Genomic DNA, 21,854 nt, shown 5'->3' with positions numbered 1-21,854 from the left:
TCTACAACCTCAGAGTTGCAAACCAAGGTCCTTACCCACTATACTGCACTGCTGCCCTAATGTTTACATCTTTGGCTGAACAAGTTACAGTTTATGAGTTGTTTAGTTCTTTGACGTTTTGACAGCTGTAAATTTAACATTTAAATTAATTTGAAATTCAAAATTGAATGATCCTCAGCACCATATTCAATTTTGCCTTCAGGGTCTCCAGCCCAAGAATAATAAATGTTATTTCATAAATATATGACTGGCAGAAGAGTTACCAGTTCTCAATAAAGTACATACACGGTTCTGAAAGCACTTTTCATTTCCCACACGCAATATTTAACCAGACATAAAAACAAACAAGTCCAAAGCTACTACTTAATACCCCACTAACTGATAGACTTGTCATTGTAATCAGAAAACTTAGACCACTACTGACCCAGTGAGTTTATATCTCTGTAATTATGTTAAGTATACACAAGTGAGTGGACTACATTTTGAATAAAGTCACGAATAACGCATTATCATATGTGCAGTACCATAAGTACAGCATACCACACTACCGCATTCTGAACAAAACAGGTCACAACAAATTTAAAGACCACAAAACAGCAGGATATTCGTTAAATATGGTATTTTTTAAATGTAGACAGAGCAGTATGATGGAAAAATGATCACAAATGGGGTGGGTTACAGAAGTTACTGGTCTTGTGTACATATTACAGACATGCTGAATACAGGCCCCTCCCATTAGCCAGCTCTGATCTAACCCCACTGAACAAGCTTGCCTAAATAACATACTGGGGAGACCCATCAGCAGTGTGGACGCTGGGCACACCATACCCTCACTCGACTAAGAGGAAATGTATTCTCTGCCTCTTACTGAGCCATGGAAACTGTGCATCCTCTGCTACTTCACAGACACTAAAGCACAGATTCGCAGTCACATTCATCGCCTTAGACTTCCCGACAGTAAAAGCGCCATTACTGGAGAGGCCAAAGTCTGCCAAACTCCGCTACCATGGCACTGTGCCACACAAACGGTAAAACAGACACATGGGGTAGATCCAGCTAAGAACCAAAAAAACGCTCAGGAATCAAACAGCTTCCTGTTAACCCTGGTCATGCCATCAGCAAGGGCCATCCGCTCCCTTCCAAAATTAAAAAATTAAAAATTGTATACCGCAAAAAATTTGAAGGCAACTAATTGGCCCCAATTCATGAACTCAAGAACCGCATACAAAAAGAAGCATTAAAATTATGGTGTTTTTGAAACGCGTGTGAGGGCACAGGGATCTGCCATTTCAAAGTTTCTGTGAGTTCTGAAAGTCATTGTCTTCAAGGCTAACAAAAACTAACACAGACCATCGCTCCAATCACTTCATGAGTAATGGTCTGGGAGTGGAGCTCAACTGCAGAACTGCAATGGAATGTTGACGTCGCTGACATTCCGTCAGGAATGGTCTACGGTTAGGAAGGAGCGGATTGGTCAGTCGCCGACTCGGACACCTCCCCAGAGCTGTTTCTGCCCATGTGCCTGTCCCGTTTTCAATTCCTCCCCCATTTCACTCAATCACACGCAAGCCTTTCAAAAGGAGCAGCCACACCTACTTCTGCTTCTGACGTACGTGCGAATGGCCTTAAGGAAAGAAAAAGATCAAAAATATCACAGAATAGTTTAGTCTCATCATTTAACGCATTTGCTTACATTTATTAATTGATTTTCATGACGAGACGATTCATTTAAACTTCTAGTTCCGTTCATGAGGAAACATCAAATGCTTACGGACCGGCGATAAAAGAGAACCAGTTGAGTCTAAAGAGTCTTAGACCATTCTTATGCCCTTGTGCGATGTCAGTTTGAAAGACTGAGCTAGGATTTCTGGGACAGAACACCTTCACACAGTGTGAAGGACAGCTAGCTTAAGCAACCGCTACATGGAAACATGGAAGTGCTCTCACACTTCAGATATCAGGCTGAGGGGAGGAACATCACTGTAATTTTTTATTCTTTAATTCAACTAATATCACATATATTGGACTCTTGTGAGCCCTAAAGACCCATGTGATAGGAATCAGCCAATGAGCGAACCATCTTTCGCCAGTGGATTCGTGGAGCAGACTTGGATTTTTCCTGTCTTGCAGTAACCTGGCAGGACAATGGAAGGCTACTCAATGAATCGTCTTGTAAGAGAGAGAAAAGGTTTTTCTGTCATTCAGTCCGTGTCGCTCACTGCCTCAGTGCGAGTTGATTTTGGGGGGTGGGGCAGGGGTGGGGGGTCACTTAAGCCTTGGAGGGGGCGCCGTTATTGGGGGTGTAGTGTGTTGGGGCTCAGTCAAATGAGATGAGCTGAGCCTCGTTGCTGGCCGGCGGTGCCTGGGGCTGCTGCTGTCCCTGCTGCTGGGGACCAGGGGGCGCCATCTGTACAACCAGACAAGAGAACACTGTCACAGCTGACCAGGGCCAATCAACAGGCTTAGGGCTCAGACTAGTCAGAATTCCTCAAGTGTAGCGGTCACATGCTCATGACATCACGTGCCCAGATATAAAATATACAAGATATTTAAGAGAGAATTACAACAATAAAGATGGAAAAATAGACAGAAAGGGAGGTCATGAAAGAGTACGGTGTGACAGCCTGTGCTCCTCACCTGCTGGTAGATGGGTTGCTGTCCTCCAGGCATGTAGGCTTGCTGGGGGGCCATGTTTGGGTCCTGACCGGGCAGCGCTGTCATCATGTTCTGGGAGAGAGAGGCCATGTGGGGGGAACCAGACAGGTAGGTCTATATGAGTAACGCCACAGAGCCAATGTGCATGTCCACTGTGAGTTACTCTACTCAGCCAAACCTGTATGTCCACTGAGTTACTCTACTCAGCCAAACCTGTATGTCCACTGAGTTACTCTACACAGCCAAACCTGTATGTCCACTGAGTTACTCTACTCAGCCAAACCTGTATGTCCACTGAGTTACTCTACTCAGCCAAACCTGTATGTCCACTGAGTTACTCTACTCAGCCAAACCGGCATGCTGTAGGGTTGGTAGTAAAGTGTGAGTAACTCCACTCAGCTGACCTGCATGCTGTAGGGTTGGTAGTAAAGTGTGAGTAACTCTACTCAGCTGACCTGCATGCTGTAGGGTTGGTAGTAAAGTGTGAGTAACTCTACTCTGCTGGCCTGCATGCTGTAGGGTTGGTAGTAAAGTGTGAGTAACTCCACTCAGCTGACCTGCATGCTGTAGGGCTGGTAGCCCATGTAGGTCATGCCGTTTGTGGGAGCAGCCTGTGACATGGGAGGCATGTTCTGAGCCTGGGACACTGCATTCTGTAGAGAGAGAGAGGGGGAGAGAGAGGGAGGGAGGGTGAGAGATGGAGAGACAGAAAGAGGGAGAGAGGGTAGGGGATGGAGTGACAGGGGAATGACAGGGGGTGGGGGAGAGAGAGATGCAGGGAGAGCAAAGACACCATGGTTTAATTCTACACGGAATCAGATTTCAAAATCCAGCCGAAGACTTGAGATTTAAGAATGCAACGTGCAAATATTGTGCACAGTCAGATAGTGAAGACCCCAACTTCCACTCCCCCCATTATTACCTGGTAACCCTGTGTGGGCGCGGGCTGGTAGCTGGAGTAGGGGGGGCTTGTGGTGGGTACGGCCTGGCCTGGGGCAGCTGGCTGCCCGGTGGAGCCAGCAGCCTGGTACATGTAGGCATTCACCATGCTGGGGTCTGTAGAGAGAGAGAGAGAGAGAGACAGACAGAAAAGAAAGAGAGAGAGAGGTGGAAAATATGTTATGTGTCCTACTTTTAACACTTTGTTCACTGACACAGTCTGACTGTACTTTTGGGCTGTTTGGTTTAAGATTTACAATAACAATATCACATAAATGAAAAGTCATATCATGTAAACAACATGCACTTCTCACACTGAGTGGGCTGTATAAGGTATATACATGCACATGTCCCCTTTGCCCTGTCAGGCTGATTATGATGTCATAATGGGCAACACCCATGGCATTAACCCCTCCCCCACTGGCATTAACTCCTCCCTCAGCACCCATGTGACCGCTCAGGCCTGCTCACCAGTGGCAGAGACAGGTGCTCCCTGGTAAGCGCCGGTGCCTGCCTGGCCAGGCTGGTTCATGTAGACCGTGTGCATGGGGGACCCCTCCACAGAGCCAGAGGGGCTGAAGGTCCCGGGGTAACTGGGGGGTCCCGCGGGCTGGTACACCACCCCCCCAGCAACGTTGGGTGGCAGGGACTGCATCTGAAACACAGATTGGTATACCTGTGTAGTGCAGATAGAGCGCCTGTGACCCTGTGTAAAAGGTGTAGTTTACCTGTGCGTAGGGCAGGGAGAAGGCTGGTGTACCTGTGTAAAAAGTGTAGTTTACCTGTGCATAGGGCTGGGAGAAGGCTGGTGTACCTGAGTAAAAGGTGTAGTTTACCTGTGTAAAAGGTGTAGTTTACCTGTGCATAGGGCTGGGAGAAGGCTGGTGTACCTGTGTAAAAGGTATAGTTTACCTGTGCGTAGGGCAGGGAGAAGGCTGGTGTACCTGTGTAAAAGGTATAGTTTACCTGTGCGTAGGGCAGGGAGAAGGCTGATGTACCTGTGTAAAAGGTGTAGTTTACCTGTGCGTAGGGCAGGGAGAAGGCTGGTGTACCTGTGTAAAAGGTATAGTTTACCTGTGCGTAGGGCAGGGAGAAGGCTGATGTACCTGTGTAAAAGGTGTAGTTTACCTGTGCGTAGGGCAGGGAGAAGGCTGGTGTACCTGTGTAAAAGGTGTAGTTTACCTGTGCGTAGGGCAGGGAGACGGCTGATGTACCTGTGTAAAAGGTTTAGTTTACCTGTGCGTAGGGCAGGGAGAAGGCTGATGTACCTGTGTAAAAGGTGTAGTTTACCTGTGCGTAGGGCAGGGAGACGGCTGATGTACCTGTGTAAAAGGTTTAGTTTACCTGTGCGTAAGGCAGGGAGAAGGCTGATGTACCTGTGTAAAAGGTTTAGTGTACCTGTGCGTAGGGCAGGGAGAAGGCTGATGTACCTGTGTAAAAGGTGTAGTTTACCTGTGCGTAGGGCAGGGAGAAGGCTGATGTACCTGTGTAAAAGGTTTAGTTTACCTGTGCGTAGGGCAGGGAGAAGGCTGATGTACCTGTGTAAAAGGTGTAGTTTACCTGTGTAAAAGGTTTAGTTTACCTGTGCGTAGGGCAGGGAGAAGGCTGATGTACCTGTGTAAAAGGTGTAGTTTACCTGTGCGTAGGGCAGGGAGAAGGCTGATGTACCTGTGTAAAAGGTGTAGTTTACCTGTGCGTAGGGCAGGGAGAAGGCTGATGTACCTGTGTAAAAGGTGTAGTTTACCTGTGCGTAGGGCAGGGAGAAGGCTGATGTACCTGTGTAAAAGGTGTAGTTTACCTGTGCGTAGGGCAGGGAGAAGGCTGATGTACCTGTGTAAAAGGTGTAGTTTACCTGTGCGTAGGGCAGGGAGAAGGCTGATGTACCTGTGTAAAAGGTGTAGTTTACCTGTGCGTAGGGCAGGGAGAAGGCTGGCATCTGCGCTCTCATCTGAATGGTGTGCTTCTGCTGCTCCAGTCTCAGCTGCCTCTCCTTCTCCTGCTCCTGCAGCCGCTGGATCGCCAGCTGCCTCTGCACCTCCAGGTACTCCTGCAACGCGGGGACCAATCACAGCGTCACACACACTCAGACCAGCCAATCACGCCCCACACCCCCCTCTACTACAGCACAGAGATCCCGCCGCAGGCTGATTCTCACCTGCTTCTTCTGCCTCATGATCTCCAGTTTCTGGGCCAGCTGGATCTGCCTCTGCCGCTCCGCCTCCTCGGCCGCCCGCCGCAGCTTCTCGCGGTGCTCGTCCCGCAGGGCGTTGAGCGCCGCCCGCGCGTCTCGAACCTGCGCCAGCTTGTCCTGCAGCCCCTCGTAGTACACTGCCAACACACAGGGAGGACTCAGCACGGCAAGGGACAATAGCAGTGCTGACAGCACGGCATAAACATCAATGCAAAGAGAGGTGACGGAAGGTTCTGGAAAACAGGGTGTTAGGGGTGTGAGGTTAGAGTAAGGGGTACAATGTTGTGGTTCGGGAGGGCGTGTGTGTGTGCATAGGTGAGGATAGTTGGAATAATGCTTTTGGGGTGAGGATCTGAGTGCGTGTTAGTTAGGATAGTTAGTATAATGTTTCTGGTGTGCGTGCGTGTGTATGAGGATAGTTGGTAAAATGTTTTTGGTGTGCGTGCGTGTGTATGAGGATAGTTGGTAAAATGTTTTTGGTGTGCGTGCGTGTGTATGAGGATAGTTGGTAAAATGTTTTTGGTGTGCGTGCGTGTGTATGAGGATAGTTGGTAAAATGTTTTTGGTGTGCGTGCGTGTGTATGAGGATAGTTGGTAAAATGTTTTTGGTGTGCGTGCGTGTGTATGAGGATAGTTGGTAAAATGTTTTTGGTGTGCGTGCGTGTATGAGGATAGTTGGTAAAATGTTTTTGGTGTGCGTGCGTGTGTATGAGGATAGTTGGTATAATGTTTCTGCGTGTGTGCGTGGTGCGCGTGCGGTACGTGGGTAGCGGCGGGCGCGTTTGGGGGCGTGCCCTCACAGCGTTTCTCGTCCAGCTGGTTGAGCACCTCCAGCAGCTGGGGGTGCATGTTGTTGATGGACTGGAAGAGAGAGAGCACGGCGCTGTCGTTGGTGATGCTGCGACCGCGCATGTGGTTGCTCTTCACGCGGTTGAGGAAGGTGGTGACCGCATTCTGCAGCGCCTTCAGGAACTGCTCGTGGTTCTCCTCCGACTCCCCGTTCTGGTACTGCTGCTGAGGGCAGAGAGGCACTGTCAATCAAGGAGGCCTCACCCAATCACTGGGAAGGGTAGGGGAACGCAGTCAGTCAAGGGTACTGTCAGTCAATGAGCCCTCAACCAATCACATAGAGGGATAGGCAGATACATCAGAGAGAAGTGTATGCAGTATATACCTCCACCACGCTGACAGGAGGGGCCGGAGCCTGGCTTTCCACTGGTTGGCTGATCTGGCTGATCTCTCTGATCTCTCTGATCTGGCTGACTGGCTGGGGCTCGGCCAATGGGACTGGGGCAGGGGCGGAAGGGGTGGGGCTCCTGCGGACCTCTTCCTGTTTCTTCTCCCAGTAAGTCCTGTTCAGGTAGCGTGCCAACTGTGGAGAGAAGGCATCCATGTATCAGTTAGCAACTGAGCCTTACATATGCACCAGACTTACACTTACTTTGAGTCAATGAGTTTAGCAAACCCTTGCACCGACAGTGACTATCAAAGCTTGTTTTTTTACGTGCTATTCTATTACACAGCTGAAGGCTTTATTTAAGCAATTCACGTTAAGTAATTTTGCTCAGGGACACAACGGCAGTCAGGAATCAAACCTGCAACCCCCGAGTCACAAGCCCAGGTCCCTGCGCTTTGCTCCAATGTACCCCAGCTAAAGGCAGCTAAGTGACGTTAAAGAGCGTGGACATGCCTGAACACTGCCTGTAATAAACCCCAGCAGGCATTTCTGCCAGCACACATGCCTGCTCCTACACGCCACACTGGACGACACATTACATATGACAGTGCGTCAGACGCACCAGAATGCACCAGTTATTTAAGAAAACCACATGAAAGCAAGACTTATCCACACTAGGGGCAAGGCCGTTTAATTGAATGAATTCATGAAGCATTCAGAAAAAAGTGAAAACGGAAATAATTTTTTGCATAGAGAGTTAGAACGTTGGAACTCAGGTAGACTGCTGTCAGAACACAGGTAGACGGCTGACAGAACACAGGTAGAACACTGACAGAACACAGGTAGAACGCTAACAGAACTCAGGTAGACCGCTGACAGAACTCAGGTAGACCGCTGACAGAACACAGGTAGAACGCTAACAGAACACAGGTAGACCGCTGACAGAACACTGACAGAACACAGGTAGAAAACTTACAGAACACAGGTAGAATGCTGACAGAACACAGGGAGAACGCCAACAGAACACAGGTAGAACACTGACAGAACACTGACAGAACACAGGGAGAACACTGACAGAACACAGGTAGAATGCTGACAAAACACAGGTAGAACGCTAACAGAACACTGATAGAACACAGGTAGAACGCTGACAGAACACAGGTAGAACGCTGACAGAACACAGGTAGAATGCTGACAGAACATTAGCAGAACTGAAGACCAGACGGCAGCCTTACCTCTGGGTCCACGTCTTCAGCCAGGGGTGCGGAGGAGTTCTGGGAAGCGCAGAAAGGGGTGTGTTACAGTGACGGGTGGGGGGGGGGTGTCATGTGTAAACCTCCACTGCTGTTAACAGCTGCTGTACCAGCCCCAACATCCCCTCTTAGGTTTTCTGCCAAAATCTCGCACAGATTTATAACCAACGGAAGACAGCCAAAACAGCACTCCTGAATATGCAAACCCTGCTACTACAGATCATGTCTGTGTCGCTAGGTAACCTTAGGATCCTATGACTGCTCGACAGAAAGACAGCAACACATTTAAAATGTATAAGGAAGGCTGGCTATGAGATTACTTTGGGGTAGAAGATGTGGGGTGATTTTGGGTGTGCAGGATGTGGGGGGATTTTGGGGGTGCAGGACGCGGGGTGATTTTGGACGTACGAGGGGTGCGGTGATTTTGGGGGACCACAGGACTCACCACAGGGGAGGAGTACAGGGAGCTGACAGGGGGCGCCGATGAGGTCACAGGGGTGGGCTCGGCTTTTGGGTACAGCGTATAGGAGGTCTTCTGTCTCTGAAAACACAGGGATTCTGGTCAGTGTTTCTCAGAACACACACACACGCACGCACGCACGCACGCACGCACGCACGCACGCACACAACAGCGCCCCATTTTAGCGAGATGTGGATGGAAATGGAGGAAAGAGCAAGGAGAGGCTGAAAGACAGAGATACGTGGAGAAAAGCAATTAAACGAGAGGGATGGAGACAAAGAGAAATGGTGGGGTAGAGACTGAAAGAGACAGAAGGAGAGACAGAAAGAAGGGGATGAATGAAAGAACGGTGGGAGAGAGGGAAAGAAAGAGTGAAAGAGTCTTTTTTGTGTGAGTCGCACCATCCTCGCCTTCTCCTCCGCCTCGCTCTGTGATAGGGCGATGGCCAGCTGTAGCTCCTCCTCCTCCTGCAGGGCCGCCTCGTCTCTCTTGGGGGGAGTCTGAGAAGAGAGAGCAGTTAGCCTGGGGGGGCTGAGTGGAGGAGTGCATAGGAGCTGTTAGTCTGGGGGGGGGGAGGGAGGGGGGGGTGGCAAAACATACCCAATATCCCCCACCTCCTTATCATCTAACCCAGGGATTCCAAACTGCAGTCCTGGGGGCCCATGCGTTTGCAGCTATTTGCATTTCACCCCGCCAATCAGCACGCACGCACAAACATGGAACACCTGGCCAAAGTTGCCAGATTGGCAGGATACCTGCCCCAACTGGGCAAATTTTTATGTTACTGTGGGGGGTAAAATGGCTTGTGGCGGGTTCACCATTTTCAAATATGGCAACACTGCACCCCGCGATCCAAACTTATCTGCAGAGCTCACAGTTTGTCACCAGAGGTATAAAGGGCCAAACAATCCAGGTCTGGCCCACAGACCATAATAAACAGTACAAAACAACAAGCCCCTCGCTACAAACCCCATCAATCATTCATTCATCTTAAATGACAAAATCCTTTAAATGTATAGGGAGGCTGGGAGTTTTACATGATCACTGGGTGCGTGGAGTACAGGCTGCTAGCCTACCAGATGAGGAGGAAATTACTTCCCGGCTGAGAACATGACACAAAACTACAATGCCCACAATGCACAGTGTGAGGCCTGCTGGCCTGGGAGCGGGATGCACGGAGTCTGTATCTGAAGTGTAGCTACTTACTGTTCCACCGACCACTACCTGAGACTGCTGGGACAGGGGGCTGGTCAGGTACTCCGGGGGGAGCTCTGATGAGCCAGTGGAGGCTGCTTTACCCTCTGCTTTCCTGCAGAGAGGGAGGGGGAGTGGAGGGAGAGAGAGAGGGGGAGGGGGGGAGGAGAGAGAGAGAGGGAGGGGGAGGGAGAGAGGGAGGGAGAGAGAGAGGGTGGGGGGGCAGAGGGGGACAGATAGGGAGGGATACAGGGATTCTCAGTCAGGGATGGAGTAAACCCGCACAGTGAATCCCAGAATCCCCTGAGAGAGCGGCAGCTCCACTCACTTGTTGAGGAACTCGAAGCAGGGCTCACACACGCGCACCTCCTTCTCTATGCCGAACTTGGGGATGGTGGAGCACTTAGAGGAGCACTTCCCACAGAAGATCTGCCCGCACGCCCGGCAGTGATGCTGCCACACAGAGAGAGAGAGAGTGAGGGAGAGCAAGCTTCTCTAACACACACTCATTCAGAGAGACGCACACACGCATGCACACATCTCACATACAAACTCTCCCACAGAGAGACGCACACACGCACACACACATCTCACATACAAACTCTCCCACAGAGAGACGCACACACGCATGCACACATCTCGCATACAAACTCTCCCACAGAGAGACGCACACACGCACGCACACACACACACACACACCAATATACATTGTCTGTATCAAGCATAAACTGCGTATCTCCAAAATATGACATTTGCAGGAGCAGCAAAACCGCTTCTATTTCCAATTAGGAAAGGGCATCATGGTTTTATCGTACGGCGGTTTGACCCAACTCCAGGTCTTGAGTTTTGAGTCTTGTACAGCACACAGAGCCAGATGAGAACTTTGAGCGTGTGTTTAAAAATACCAACCTTCCGGGTCATGACCCCAAACTGAACCCTACACCGATGACACTCCTCGGCATCCACCCAATCAGGAGCCTGGACAGAAAGACAGAGGGGATTATTATCTCTGTGATAAAGGCAAGATTTGGGGAATAACTCACAAAGGCAGAGACAGAGAGAAAGAGCGAGAAAGCATAAGAGAGAGGGAAAAGATAGAGAGAGGGAAAAGATGGAGAGAGGAGAAAAGGAGGAGCAGACTGACCCTCTCAGCTGCAAACATGGCATCACTCTCCTTGAGCTCAGGGAAGGCGTGGCCTGCAGAGATGAACGAGAGAGAACATTATTCATCTCTTTACTGCTCAAAGAAGAAAAGTAGTTTCATACACACACACACACACACACACACACACTGACATTCTGACATTGAACACCTCAGAACAATAAAAAGAAACAAGAACTAAAGTGAAAATAGGAGGGGGGGAGAGAGGAGAAAAAAGATGACAAAAACAGACATCAGGGAGAGAGAGGAAAGAGAAAGAAACAAACAAAGTGTGTGTGAGAAAGAGAGAGGGAGGGAGGGAGTGGGAGAGGGTGGGAGAGAGAGAAAGAGAGGGGGAAGGAGGGAGAGAAAGAGAGGGCAGAGGGAGGCAAGAAGAGAAAGACAGGGGAGGGAGGGAGAGGGAGAGAGTGAAAGAGAGGGGGAGGGAAAGAGAGAAAGACCACTCACCTTCCACCTTCATGATCTGGTAGGTGTCCTGCACCACCTTGTATTTGGGCTCGTTGCGGAAGGCGTGGGCCCAGGCCTGGATCAGGTAGAGGATCTTATTCCGCACGTTCGGCTCCGTCTGCTTCTGGGGGAAAGAGCGGAGTTAGGCCACACCCACTCCTCACATTACAACCCTACCTGTACCATTATAGCGCTTAGCACAGCCCACTCCACACACTACAGCTCTACCTGTACCATTATAACGCTTAGCATACCCCACTCCGCACACTACAGCCCTACCTGTACCATTACAGTGCTTAGCATACCCCACTCCACACACTACAGTCCTACCTGTACCATTACAGCGCTTAGCACACCCCACTCCACACGCTACAACCCTACCAGTACCATTACAGTGCTTAGCACACCCCACTCCACACACTACAGCCCTACCTGTACCATTACAGCACTCAGCACACCCCACTCCACACACTACAGCCCTACCTGTACCATTATAGCGCTTAGCACACCCACTACAGACACTATAGTGCTATCTGTACCATTATAGCGCTTAGCTCACCCCACTCCACACACTATAGTGCTATCTGTACCATTATAGCGCTTAGCACACCCACTACAGACACTATAGTGCTATCTGTACCATTATAGCGCTTAGCTCACCCCACTCCACACACTACAGCCCTACCTGTACCATTACTGCGCTTAGCATAGCCTACTCCACATCCCACAGTGGGGACATTTCTATGTTCCCAGGGTCCTATGTTCCCCAGATTTATATGGCACATACTGGGAACATGACAAAGGGTCCTATTTTCCCAGGGTCCTATGTTCCCCAGCCCTACATGAAATCTTATCTGTGTTCAGTAGATAGAGACAGAGACAGTAAATCAATGATTTTCTGTCTTACTCCAGATAACGATGTCAGCTAGGTCTATCAGCAAACAAATGGCTTAGCTATGCTCAGAAGTCCTCAATAATAATAATATTTCCAAGAAATTATGAAAAATTGTTCACAACGTTTCATCAGGAGCAGTAGAACATAGAACCCTGGGAACATAGGACCCTGGGAACATAGATACGCCCCCCCCCCCCCCCCTTTACAGTGCTACCTGTACCATAACAGCACTTAGCACACCCCACTCCACACACTACAGCCCTACCTGTACCATTATAACGCTTAGCACACCCCACTCCACACACTACAGCCCTACCTGTACCATTACAGTGCTTAGCATACCCCACTCCACACACTACAGTCCTACCTGTACCATTATAACGCTTAGCATACCCCACTCCACACACTACAGCCCTACCTGTACCATTACAGTGCTTAGCACAGCCCACTCCACACACTACAGCCCTACCTGTACCATTACAGTGCTTAGCACACCCCACTCCACACACTACAGCCCTACCTGTACCATTACAGTGCTTAGCACAGCCCACTCCACACACTACAGCCCTACCTGTACCATTACAGTGCTTAGCACACCCCACTCCACACACTACAGTCCTACCTGTACCATTACAGTGCTTAGCACACCCCACTCCACACACTACAGCCCTACCTGTACCATTACAGTGCTTAGCACAGCCCACTCCACACACTACAGCCCTACCTGTACCATTACAGTGCTTAGCACACCCCACTCCACACACTACAGTCCTACCGGTACCATTATAACGCTTAGCATACCCCACTCCACACACTACAGCCCTACCTGTACCATTACAGTGCTTAGCATACCCCACTCCACACACTACAGTCCTACCTGTACCATTACAGCGCTTAGCACACCCCACTCCACACGCTACAACCCTACCAGTACCATTACAGTGCTTAGCATACCCCACTCCACACACTACAGTCCTACCTGTACCATTATAACGCTTAGCATACCCAACTCCACACACTACAGTCCTACCTGTACCATTATAGCGTTTAGCACCACTTAGCACACTAGTCCTACCTGTACTATTATAGCGCTGAGCACACCCACTCCACACACTACAGCCCAACCTAAAACATTACAGTGCTTAGCACACCCCACTCCACACACTACAGCCCTACCAGTACCATTACAGTGCTTAGCACATCCACTCCACATGCTACAGTGCTACATGTACCATTATAGCACTTAGCATACCCCACTCCATATGCTAGAGTGCTACCTGTACCTTTATGTCATTAAGCACACCCCTCTCCATTCATTTCAGCCTTACATCAATATTACCATTACAGCATATCCCACTCCCAATCCCAGGTGAGACAAAGCAGGTGTACCTTTCAGCAGAATACTTAACACGGGTGGTTTAGTATATACCCCAGGGCTCTACGCTAACATTGTTTCCATGGAGCACACATGCTCTTAAGTCGACAAATTTAAGAGCATCCCAATAAGTAGATGTGCTCCTAAATAATTTCTCCAGTTTGCGGACATCAATTTTCAGGTGCAAATGCTCTTAAAATGGGACCACTGTAGGGCCTTGAATAACCTATCAGTAAAAACCAGTAACACAGTACATTAAGAAATCCATGTTATAAAAGTTCCTGTGGTGCCTGTTAAGATTTCATAATTTTATTTATTTTGCTTTATCATGCTGAAACAGCAGCCCCACACTCTCCACACGAGCATGTCTTTGCCTGGGCAGCACAGAGCGGAGACAAAGCACCTCTCACACCCGACTCATTCTGACCCGACTCAAACCAAAACCAACTTATCCACACGGCCAGGCGTTTCCGCAGCGACCGAGGGCCCGTTTTAGACCCGACAGGTCGGGGAAAAGAAAAAAAAAGGGAAAAAAAAAGAAAAAAAACGATTTTCTGGAGATTAACCGTGTGAAACTGAAAGACAACTAGGCCTGCAACAACAGCGACTGCAATAATAAACTGAAATTACAGTCCGGAAAGGTACAAAGGTCCGACTCAAAAGACACTATAGAAAAAAAACTTAGACTAGTTTAATTTTTTGCCCAAAATCAAAATAAGACTAAATGTAGCCACAGCGTTTATGGTAATGACATGTACATTAACAAAATATTCACATTTTTTGAAAACTACATGAACAGCAACTGAGACAAGAACCAGTTTCCCCTGCCCTTAACATGTGAGTTTGTACCGCACAATGTCACCAAGAATTACATGGATTCTTGTGCATCTGTAAACACCCTCACTGAATCAGCTCAGTTGTTCTGACCCACATATTCTCCAAAGAGTGTTATAATTCTCCATTAACCCTTCAAGATGTAAGATCAAAATGTGCGATTAGAATGTTCCGGACTGAACATTCTAATGCCACAATCACTACTGGTAACTGAAGGCAATGGAGTTCTAAAACACTGCCTTTGAATATTGAAAAACATTCCAAAAACCTACTCTTCAAATAGTTAAGAGCAAGTATGTAAAAGAGCAAGTATGTAAAAGTCAACATTAGCCTTGTTTCCATTCCCTGAAGGACACTATAAAAACATGATTACCGTTCCTGGAATCTGGAGAAGACTGGCTGTGTTGATCTCTCTCACTGTTTTTCTCCTGTAAGAATCAGATCCAGGAAGTCCCCTAAACCACAGGCCTAGCTGACTGCCTGATCATGTGAGCAAGTGACACCACCAGGAACGCAAAGCAGCCAGCTCTCTGAGTCACCTGACCTAGCCTCAGCCAATCAGGTGACAGTAAATGGCCTGCAGCCAGAATGAGCTACAGGCACAGGGCTCTGTGTTTACAACAGAAGTAGCTGCAACCAATCACAAGCCAAAGATGGGTTTGACCGACACGGACTCTCACAGACACCAGGTTCCTCATTTAAGGCACCATATAAACAGTGCAAACAGAAGTTTTGGAGCATAAAAGGGAGGGAACACATGCTACAAACCTGCTCCCTCATTGGTGCCCTACGATGCCCTAGTTCTGCAATTACTCCCATAACCCCACCTCCTTTAACAAGGCACAGACTTTCATCACTTGATAGTCTTGATAACTCACACAAGCATGACAACAGCTCCAAGCACAGGAACAGGGGAGAGGGGGAAGAGAGAAGGGAGAGTAGAAGATGGGGAGGAGAAGTGAGAGAAGGGATAGGAGAAAAAAGGGCGAGGGGGAGGAGAGAGAAGAAACAGGGGGTGTGGGAGGAGAGGACAGGGAGAAAACACAGAGGGAATAAGCTGAAAAAAGCACTGTCACCTTAAGAAGGTCCTTCAGCTCCTCCATGGTCTGCTTGCAGGCCACCTCATCATGAACCGTCTGACCGCAGTTCTTCACCACCGACTCCAACACCTGCAGGAGAGCAGACCGCACACTGCACACTCACAGAGCCAATGCACACTACCTGCTCTACTAATACACTCACAGAGCCAAAACACACTACCTGCTCCACTAATACACTCACAGAGCCAATACACACTACCTGCTCCACCTATACATTCACAGAGCCAATACACACTACCTGCTCCACCTATACATTCACAGAGCCAATACACACTACCTGCTCCACCTATACACTCACAGCCAATACACACTACCTGCTCCACCTATACACTCACAGCCAATACACACTACCTGCTCCACCTATACATTCACAGAGCCTATGCATACTACCTGCTCCACCTATACACTCACAGAGCCAATACACACTACCTGCTCCACTAATACACTCACAGAGCCAAAACACACTACCTGCTCTACTAATACACTCACAGAGCCAATACACACTACCTGCTCCACCTATACATTCAGAGCCAATACACACTACCTGCTCCACCTATACATTCACAGAGCCAATACACACTACCTGCTCCACCTATACACTCACAGAGCCAATGCACACTACCTGCTCCACCTATACATTCACAGAGCCTATGCATACTACCTGCTCCACCTATACACTCACAGAGCCAATGCACACTACCTGCTCCACTAATACATTTGCGGAGCCAACACACATTGCATGCTCCACGAATACACTCTATACATGTATGTGTCACATTACACTAACACACAGGTGATATATACCCCCTTTCCTGATACTTTTACAAAATAGCCTCAGTTGTCCAACACACACTAATATTACAGGTGACTGATTTCTTTGCTCACAGAGGAACTACACATGTACCCTGTTTCAGCGGTTTGAGGTCTCAGTCATTTATCCCAGTACCCACAACTGTGACAGAGAAAATACAAGTGCCCAATCACTGTTCTCCATTTGCAGTGCTCTGAAACATGTCACACAAATCAAAATGTCCTGATAGTTCCTAACTGTCCTTACCGAGTCATTACCAACAATGATTTGTTAAATTTAATACACTATTGAATAAGTAAAGGCTTGTGTGAACGTGTGTATGTGTGTGTGTGCTAAAAACCTCAATGCTCGAGGACTCAGAACGGTCTGATTTGTTACCCTTGAACTTTGACCTCTGACCCACCTCAAGCGCATATAGCGCCACATGCGGGTTCTTATCGTTCAGCTTCTTCTTGATGGCGCCGATGGCGTACTTCGCCCTGAGAGGAACAGGAGGAGGCTTTCACACAGAGTCCACACCACTTCCCCTGAATGAGCTGACACGATTACCAAGACCGAGTGTTGGCACACACATGCACAGTAACACACACACGCGCATATGCCCGTACACTCACATACACGTGCACACACACAAGCAGAGACACACATTCATATACCCACAGGACTGCACTACCTGCAGAGCTCCTAAATTCAGCATGTCCTCACTGTGCTGCCCTTCCGAATTCCACAGCATTACACAAGGCGATACTGTGACTGGACTGTGTGCAAACACCACTGCGCTGTGATGTCTGAATATAGAATCAGCTCTGAAACAACATGCCCATCCCTGTGAGCTGTGGGACTTACAGCACACTATAATACTGTTAGGATGAGGTACAGTATTAGTTATTCAGGCTGGAGCATTGTTTATCAGAAAGGTCAGGTTGGTGTACAGCGGTATGGTCAGGGTGTGGTACAGAGTTAGCAGTATGGTCAGGGTGTAGTATGGAGTAGGCGGTATGGTCAGGGTGTGGTATTGAGTAGGCAGTATGGTCAGGGTGTGGTATAGAGTTAGCAGTATGGTCAGGGTGTAGTATGGAGTAGGCGGTATGGTCAGGGTGTGGTATGGAGTAGGCGGTATGGTCAGGGTGTGGTATGGAGTAGGCGGTATGGTCAGGGTGTGGTATTGAGTAGGCGGTATGGTCAGGGCGGGTTCCAGTGCTAGGTACTCACTGAGCATCACCCTGGCGGATGAGGTCACAGATTTGCAGGATTGACTCCCAGTCAGTCTCCAGCAGCAGCTGACTGGTTGCTTTATCTGATGAAGAGAGGAGAGAACTTATTAGCAATTTTAATAACCAGAATGTTTTTTTTTTTTTTTAACACCAACTTGCTTGGAAGACATTACATTTATGCATTTCGCAGACACTTTCCAGAGTGACTGACACAGATTACATGTTCAAAATACATTTATACATTTATCAAGGGTACAACAGTAGTGCCCGACCTGGGAATCAAGACCACACTACCTCCCTAACTATTACGCTACACTGCTGCCCCACGCAGTCATTAGCTAAGTAGATGCCCGTTCCCTTGGCAACTAACAGATACAGTTTTAACATGTTCCACTGCTGTTCGCGGCCGCTTAGGAAATTCATGGTTAAGTAAGTAGCCTACATTACTGAAGGATATGGCAGTAATACTCCACGTGATTACTGGGACTGAATTTTGCAATCGTCCAGTTACAAATCCGATTCCTTACCCATTACGGCACAGCGTATCTTCTAAAAATCAGCGGTACACGTCTTTGCGTACCTAATCATCCGCTGCATATAAATCGAGGGCCATAATGTACATGCAAATTGGAGATATTGACGATTGCAACTAAAATGCAAAAATATGTACAATTATAAAGGGCAAGCACGAATCGTATAACCTGAATAGCGGTAAAACACACCCATGTGCTGCAGGCCAAATTACACGCTCCATAAGAATGCATTAGCGATTCACTGCGCAGCTAACCAGGATATGGACCATTACAGGGAATACCGTGTGCATGCGAACGGGAATCAGCACCTCTATTTATGGACACTGGAAAGAACGCACCTACGATGAAAGTGTCCCCATCACTGTTCTGCTGTCCATGCGGACAACTTGTCCTTGCAAACCGACTGTTAATCTTAAGTATAACGTACCGAAACCCACTTTCTCTCCCATCTACTGACGGTAGGCTATACATTCGGCTACTAATTCAAAGCAATGCCAAGTTATTGTTCTGGACCAAGGCTACCCAACCCTGTTCCTGGAGATCCTACTATCCTGTAGGTTGTCATTTCAGTCCTAATTTGGCACACATATTTAGCAACTCAGTGAGATCTATAGCTGCTGAATGAGGTGTGTTTTGTTAGGGTTGAAGAAAGAACCTACACCTGATCTCCAGAAACAGGGTTGGGCAGCTCTGTTCTGGGCAATTCACACATATAAAACTTTCTTTCATGCCATTTTAGGCTAATTATATATCTAATTTGATCAAAAATGATTAGCTAATCTTAGTTTCAAGATGCGGACATTCATTCATTAACAAGAACGAGTATATGTAAATAGCTAGCTGTCTGGCGGAACACCGCTTCAAACATATCGCAAAAGCTAGCATAGACCGAGAAGAACTAGCCTATATTTCTCAGCCAAATATCAACTGACAGACATCATTGGTTAGAGTCTTACGACTGGATCCTCAGAATAGTAACGTAACGTCAGACAAGAATTTAATAACAAACGGCGGAGGATGAACGATGTAAAGGCCTTGACTGAACTCAACAGATCCAGACAATACAATGTAACCGGGACTGGGGCGGATGACTGTCGAGACAACAACAAAACGTTAAACGAAAAACACTAGCCTATCTGCTCATGCCGAAAGGTTTTATTAATTAATTAATTATTATTATTATTATTAAAAACGGTCTTACCCAGTAGCCTCTCAAATGCACCCCCTCCTTTACCCATTTTTACAAACAGATTTCAGGGACTTGATGGCGAAATCGTACGTTGGCTTCTATTTCTTCTGCACTTCCTGCTTTTTTGTGGCATAGAGTTGACGAGGCTCCCTCACGTGATACGGGTGCTAACTCATACGAATAAAAAGTATACCGCCCCCTGGATATGAACATAAAATCGCTGCCTGCATTTCACACCCATGAATCGCTAGAAATTTCGACTGCCCAACCCTGCTAGTGAATTTGTAATGTTATGAATGTTTACGGTTATTGCATTCAACTGAGGAATTACCTTTTGACTTTTCTGTCCGTGTATGTATTGCATATAATTAAGGAGACAAAGTCCTTCTGTGTTAATTAGATTTATTCAGTCACTGGAAAGCTATTCATTTATTTTTTGGGTCCCACTGTAAGTTCATGCACCACTTTAGTCGGCAGTATAGTTGGAAATATTCATATAATTTGACCTGCATAGAACTAGATCGGCCAAAACTACCTAGATGGGCAATAACAAATATGTGTGATGGTTCTGTCATGCTAAACGGGTAGACCACCTTGAACCACCCGTGCGGGCACCTGTGGTCTTGGAGCCTTTGGTCATTTACGAAGTATGTGCTATTTCCTTAGTTGCCACTAGGTGCCAGAATTGTACAGGAAATCCTGTAAAAACAACTGCCTGGTCAACAGCAGTGTAGTTCATTTCACTTCTAGTAAACATCAACTCCCTTGTAGAGAAAAATTTTAGCATGGAGAAAGTTGAAGGAATTGACAGGCTGTGTCTTTGTAAGAATATCAAGGTTACACTGTAAATTAAATTACAAATAAATTTGTATTTATTTAGTCACCACATGCACAAAACCTTCCACCTTCTCCCAAAACTACATCCAGTATCCCTGCTCCATATGGATCACAGTAGCTCCGTTTTAAGTCATGACACAACACTTATCTGTGTATATTCTAATGTTTTGAGACAGAGAATAATAGAAATGGTGGAAAATGTAAGAGTTCTGCAGAGGCAGAAAATATCTCACAATTAAAAACTTCATGGTAGTTAGCAGTTCAGTAATATTGACATTACGTTTCTGCTTTTAGCAACAGCACTTTCCCCCAGCAGTTTAATTTGGTTATTACATTTTTTTTCCAGAAATAATTCATGTGTATTTATTATTTACCTAAGCAAAGCAGGTTGAGCACATTGTTACAGAGGCCCAGTGATGGCAGCAATGATGGATTCATCTTCTTTTCTGAAATACTACTGTTCTCGTAAACCTACTGAGTGCACTTATGTGCTTTGCTTTGTAATATCGTCTGCCAGATTAAAGTAATGCATGGTCATAATGCAATGCACAATACCCTGGCACAGCAACAGATTGGAGTGCCGAGACCCATTATAGCTCAGCAGAGTGAGGCCAAAGATCCCCTGTCTCCATATAAATTCATAAACAAACATTACAGCAATGTCAGGGCACAGAATGGCAACATCAGGCTTAATTTGTGATGAGTGATTGATTGGTTTTATTTGATAATTAAAATACAAATGAAATCACACACATCTCTGAAGACATTTGGCATAATGACTGCACTTTAATTTAATGAATGATAACACAATAAGACAATAAAGTAATGAAACTTATTTTTGTTTGCGGTCCTTCCTGTCACAAGCACAAATAAATGGTAAAAATGCTAGTGACCAACACAGGTATGTGCATCACAACATTTTGTGATATTAGGCATGAGATTAATTAACACTGGTGAAAATGAATGTGGACACAATGACTGCTGAACAGAGGCATGGACATGCTCATGCATATGCTATGTACTGGCCAGAGTGGACAGAGGCTGTGAGGAATGAGAGAGATCCCAGCTATTTCTCATTAATAAAACATTGAGTGATTAACTTTCCCAGAACTGCACCCACCATGTGGTCTAGCGCCTACACACACAATGGCAACACACAGACAGTACTTTATTACACACACACACACTCACGCGCACACAAACGCGCACACACACTCACACACACACACACATTCATGCATGCTCTCTCAGACACACACACACACACACACTCACTCACACATTACTAATAATGCAAACACTAGTATTTCTAGTGCACCCACATACAGGCATGCCTCCACTAAGAGATGTGGGTGGATTGAGGAGAACAGTTCACAGAGACTCATACACACAGATTTTCCTTTGTTTTCTGTCCATAGTCCCCAATTCCTACAATCCTACAGAGCCTTCTGACCATTCTCATCTAGTGCTTGATTAATGCACTCAGGGAATTACACGGACAGCAAAATGAAAAAGTCAAAGCAGGACATCACAATGTGTAACATGTGAACATCCATTTTCCCCCAAAAAAGCAAAAAGTTCACCACCC

At 47.2% G+C, this 21,854-nt stretch overlaps 1 protein-coding gene across 11 annotated transcripts; it reads right to left on the bottom strand.

Annotated features, from left to right (window-relative positions):
- Positions 1-428: 428 nt before the first annotated feature.
- On the bottom strand, positions 429-19,576 carry LOC118221293 (hepatocyte growth factor-regulated tyrosine kinase substrate-like). 11 transcript variants are annotated; one of them, XM_035406237.1, is made up of 21 exons: positions 19,442-19,576; positions 17,706-17,790; positions 16,897-16,972; positions 15,659-15,751; positions 11,479-11,602; positions 11,014-11,066; positions 10,779-10,847; positions 10,198-10,322; positions 9,882-9,984; positions 9,077-9,175; positions 8,661-8,756; positions 8,198-8,236; positions 6,960-7,157; positions 6,586-6,799; positions 5,750-5,922; positions 5,501-5,641; positions 4,066-4,249; positions 3,578-3,711; positions 3,213-3,308; positions 2,638-2,727; positions 429-2,407 (listed from the first exon to the last, which is right to left on the bottom strand). In XM_035406237.1, the coding sequence occupies exons 1-21, from the start codon at positions 19,476-19,478 to the stop codon at positions 2,318-2,320; spliced, it is 2,319 nt and encodes a 772-aa protein (XP_035262128.1). In that variant the 5' UTR covers positions 19,479-19,576; the 3' UTR covers positions 429-2,317. The 11 variants fall into 11 exon arrangements, with proteins under 11 accessions (XP_035262128.1, XP_035262139.1, XP_035262130.1 ...); XM_035406248.1 differs by having other exon boundaries at positions 6,586-6,796; positions 9,900-9,984; XM_035406239.1 differs by having other exon boundaries at positions 2,267-2,407; positions 6,586-6,796.
- Positions 19,577-21,854: the final 2,278 nt, after the last annotated feature.

Source organism: Anguilla anguilla, chromosome 2, assembly GCF_013347855.1.
Source record: "Anguilla anguilla isolate fAngAng1 chromosome 2, fAngAng1.pri, whole genome shotgun sequence".
NCBI classification, from domain to species: Eukaryota; Metazoa; Chordata; class Actinopteri; order Anguilliformes; family Anguillidae; genus Anguilla; species Anguilla anguilla.
Note: the sequence above shows the minus strand (reverse complement) of the source record. Positions and strands in the feature narration are given on the sequence as shown.